The 5,000-nt window shown below is 38.4% G+C and overlaps 1 protein-coding gene across 4 annotated transcripts in view; it reads right to left on the reverse strand.

The window, feature by feature from the left end:
- LOC125682309 (TGF-beta receptor type-1-like) overlaps positions 1-5,000 on the reverse strand; it is a 49,301-nt gene that overhangs the window by 6,847 nt on the left and 37,454 nt on the right. For 2 of the 4 annotated variants that reach the window (XR_008800205.1, XR_008800204.1), the window contains exon 9: positions 1-1,203. This exon is cut by the window's left edge. Coding sequence is in view for 2 of the 4 variants with exons in the window: in XM_048922792.2 (XP_048778749.2) it covers positions 1,073-1,203 (131 nt within the window). In the remaining 2 variants the exon portion in view is untranslated. The remainder of the gene's footprint in view (positions 1,204-5,000) is intronic. The other 2 variants (XM_048922792.2, XM_056155228.1) reach the window with 1 other exon arrangement.

Raw genomic sequence — 5,000 nt, forward strand, 5'->3', positions numbered from 1 at the left:
TTTGAAACTAAATCACGAAATCAAATTTGATTGTGTTGACGATGATTCTGAAGAATATCTTGGTTGTTTAGAAATAATAAAGTAAGCTTAAGTTACACCGTTGCATCCTCTAAATTTCTGCATGACCGACTTACATATATGATCGGGGAAGGTGTAAGCAGTTACGCAATATCATCCTTCTGAGACACCGATCTCTGTCCTTCACTGTCAAAGCATAATCGTGCACAAATTCTTTCTCGTTCACAATGGACGCGGATCAGTTAATTGTTTACTGTGTTGCACACATTTTTGCTGCGTCGGACAAAAATTTTACTGAGTCGGAACAGCAGCCAAAACACAAGTGGAAAACCCTCCTGACTCGTGTACAACTTAATGACGTGGCTTCTAATTATAGATTACACCATGCAAATTGATTTTCCTGGCCTCTAAGCGCCATGCGAAGGTAACAATGCAAAGGCACCCTAGCTAAAACGGTTTCATATACACATTCTTATTCAATTTTAAGATTTTGAATCACTTTAATTATTACCGACGCAGATTCAAATGGGAATTTTAACTGAAGAATGACCTGCATCTGTGTCTCACTTTCCCCAAGAATGAGAACAAAAATATCACCCTTTTTATACATATTTTGTTCACTGTTCAACGAACTGTATTTCCAGGGAAAATATGCAACTGCAGATATGAATGTTATCCCCATGCTAGATTGGTTGCAAAATTACGACTACTTTAAACACGACTTGACTACAGCGATGCATAAATTCGCCTGTAGGTGGCGATAAACCGGAAACATGATGACGAAAGCAAAACCCAACTGGCGGCAATAAGCGCCTAAGCTACGCTTAGCACTTTAAAAAAAACATTTTCTGAATCCCTTGTCCCAAAGGTGCTTCATACCAAATTAGAAAAGAATTGGAATGGTAGTCATCAAAAAGAAGTTAAAATGCTAAATTATTATCGGATGATGCATGCATGACAACAGACTCGGATCAATAGCAATAGGTCACCTGAGTAAAAGTTCCACATGTACATGTATTACAGATTACACTTTTCTTGACAGTTGTGCACTTACATCAACAGTCTGCCATCTGTTGGGGATCCCTGGCCTCTGGCGATCATCACAAACCACTTTCTTCATGTCCTCCAAACTTGGATCAGAGGGCACAATATCATAAAATGGCAGCTGGTAGTCCTCAACTATACCTAATATGTATTCAATACATGAAGTAGTTGGGGCTTCAGTAAAACATTTTAATTCAAACATAGGGATGCTATATACAGCTTACTCTGGATATATTGAAATCCAGGGGACCAATCTTTTTCTTTCAATATAACCAAAGTTCTAAATAAGCGAAATCGGAAATGTCGACCATATCGGAGGCTTCATTTTGGCATCTCGATCCCGATTAAGAAAGCAGAAATATGAATTTATTACATTACACAATTTACAACATATAGATAATTGATTGAATTTAGTCCACTGAAGATTTTTATTTAAAAAAAAAAATATGTGAGTTTTGTTAACTTTTGTTTCTTACTGAGCTGACGAAGAATGAATGTTTCAATTTCCGATGTCTACAAAAATTTCGTCATCTACTTTAGGTAGCTTCTGTACATAATCTTTCTTTTTTATTATCATTAAATTTACACATACAATTTTGAGGTTGATTGTACGTCACATTTTCATCCGGAATTCCGTTTTTGCTCTCGTCGTTGATAGTTCCCTTGCAGTATGTTCATGAATACAATATCGGAAGTAAGTTCTTTCCTTGAAACGATCGCCATGAAAACATTTGACACACATGTATGTCAAGGTTATTACCATCAGAAGTTCAGAACCAGTTGGGTTTTTTCTTAAATAAAGTTCACTAACATAAGCAAGTGGCATCATGATGTCTTTAAAGACATTGTTGCTGTCCGCGTCAGATGTTATAGACTAAATATTTGGAGATTTTAATGTGAACCCAGTCTTGCAAAAACTATTTTTAATACACTGTGATAGTGGTAAGGTGTTTGAAATTACTTAAGCAAATTTCAGATTTTGACTCCAAATTCTTATATCTCTTGCAGTTATTAATTTGTATTTGGTGTCCAATGATAAAGTTTTCCTTTTTGTGGGGAGGTCAAATTTTACAAATGATCCTGTCATCAAGATGTTAAGGAGTGATTATACCCCACTATTATTTTATTCCTATAAAAACAAGCAATTAAAAGTAATCCATGGGAAACCAATTAACTGACACCTACCTGTGTAATAATAAAGCCACCAACCTGGACGACTACAATTGCAGGTGACTTCAATATAGCCATTATAACAAGAGGTACTGTGCAATGCTCACTGAGAATACCCCCCCCCCCCCCCCCCCCCCCCCCACTTACCCCAATCTCCCAAAGGGTGTTGTCAATAGGTATAAATTACCTCTTTCCTGAGAGTAAAAATATGGTATGCCTTTGTAGAAGGAAATAGAAGATATGGTCCGAACACCAATCCATGGCATAAACCTATAATTTTGACCTTGAGATCAAAGGTTAAGGTCATAAAGAGGTCAGAAAGAATGTACATGACACATAGTCTCATGGTGATACACCCATGTCTTATGGTATGATTATGTCAAAACCCTATAATCAATTTCGACCCTTGAGGTCAAAGTTCAAGGTCATATAGAGGTCATGAAGGTACTCGACAAATCATCTCATGGTGATACACTCATGTGTCAAATATGGTATGCCTATGTCGAAGAACAAAGAAGTCATGGCCCTGACACGAATCCATTGTAAAAACCTTTAATTTTGACCTTGAGGTCAAGTTTATATGGAGGTCATGAAGGTACATGACACATCGTCTCATGGTGATACACTTATGTGTCAAATATGGTATGCCTATGTCAAAGAACAAAGAAGTTATGGCCCGGACACAAATCCATTGTAAACAAGAGGCCCATGGGCCACATCGCTCACCTGAGTCACCTTGGCCCATATCTGAAGACTTTCCATATATATTTGCATGTAAAACCTTAGTCCCTATTATGGCCCAAACTACCCTTTGCAAACTTGAATCTACACTATGTCAGAAAGCTTTCATGTAAATGTCAACTTCTTTGGCCCAATGGTTCTTGAGAAGAACATTTTTAAAGCTTTTTCCTATATTTGTATGTAAAACTTTGACCCCACCCCCCACCCCCCACTTGTGGCCCCATCCTAACCCCGGGGGCCATGATTTGAACAAACTTGAATCTGCACTATGTCAGAAAGTTTTCTTGTAATTATCAGCTTTTCTGACTCAGTAGTTCTTGAGAAAAAGATTTTAACTATATATTTGTATGTAAAACTTTGATCTCCCTTGTGGCCCCATCCTACGCCCGGGGGCCATGATTTGAACAAACTTGAATCTGCACTATGTCAGGAAGCTCAGCTTTTCTGGCTTAGTGGATCTTGAGAAGAAGATTTTTAAAGTTTTTCCCTATATATTTGTATGTAAAACTTTGATCCCCCCTTGTGGCCCCATCCTACCCCTGGCGGCCATGATTTGAACAAACTTGAATCTGCACTATGTCAGAAAGTTTTCATGTAAAAATCAACTTTTCTGGCTCCGTGGTTCTTGAGAAGAAGATATTTAAAGATTGTTCCTATATATTTGTATGTAAAACTTTGATCCCCTATTGTGCCCAATCCAACCCCCGGGGCCCATGATTTGAACAAACTTGAATCTGCATTATGTCAGGAAGCTTTCATGTAAATCTCAGCTTTTCTGGCTTAGTGGTTCTTGACAAGAAGATTTTTAAAGTTTTTCCCTATATATTTGTATGTAAAACTTTGATCCCCTCTTGGGGCCCCATCCTATCCCCAGGGGCCATGATTTGAACAAACTTGAATCTGCACTATGTCAGAAAGTTTTCATGTAAAAATCAGCTTTTCTGACTCAGTGGTTCTTGAGAAGAAGATTTTTAAAGATTTTTCCTATATATTTGTATGTAAAACTTTGATCCCCTATTGTGGCACCATCCAAACCCCGGAGCCCATGATTTGAACAAACTTCAATCTGCATTATGTCAGGATGCTTTCATGTAAATCTCAGCTTTTCTGGCTTAGTGGTTCTTGACAAGAAGATTTTTAAAGTTTTTCCCTATATATTTGTATGTAAAACTTTGATCCCCCTTGGGGCCCCATCTGATCCCCGGGGGCCATGATTTGAACAAACTTGAATCTGCACTATGTCAGAAAGTTTTCATGTAAAAATCAGCTTTTCTGGCTCTGTGGTTCTTGAGAAGAAGACTTTTAAAGCTTTTCCCTATATATTTGTATGTAAAACTTTGATCCCCTATTGTGGCACCATCCAACCCCAGGGGCCATGATTTGAACAAACTTGAATCTGCACTATGTCAGGAAGCTTTCATGTAAATCTCAGCTTTTCTGGCTTAGAGGTTCTTGACAAGAAGATTTTTAAAGTTTTTCCCTATATATTTGTATGTAAAACTTTGATCCCCCTTTGTGGCCCCATCCTACCACCTGGGGCCATGATTTGAACAAACTTGAATCTGCAATATGTCAGGAAGCTTTCAGGTAAATTTCAGCTCTTCTGGCCCAGTGGTTCTTGAGAAGAAGATTTTTAAATGACCCCACCCTATTTTGTGATTATCTCCCCTTTGAAAGGGACATGGCCCTTCATTTGAACAAACTTGAAAGCCCTTTACCCAAGGATGCTTTTGGCCATGTTTGGTTGAAATTGGCCCTGTGGTTCTGGAGAAGTCGAAAATGTGAAAAGTTTAACAGACAGACAGACAGACGACGGACAAAAAGCGATCAGAAAAGCTCACTTGAACCTTCGGTTCAGGTGAGCTAAAAACCTTTAATTTTGACCTAGAGGTCAAGGGTCAAGGTCATGAAGGTATCCGACACATCGTCTCATGGTGATCCACCTGTGTGCCAAATATGGTATGCCTAAGTCAAAGAACAAAGAAGTTATGGCCCGGACACGAATCTGCACAGACAGACAGATGGAC

Source organism: Ostrea edulis, chromosome 2 (assembly GCF_947568905.1).
Source record: "Ostrea edulis chromosome 2, xbOstEdul1.1, whole genome shotgun sequence".
NCBI classification, from domain to species: domain Eukaryota; kingdom Metazoa; phylum Mollusca; class Bivalvia; order Ostreida; family Ostreidae; genus Ostrea; species Ostrea edulis.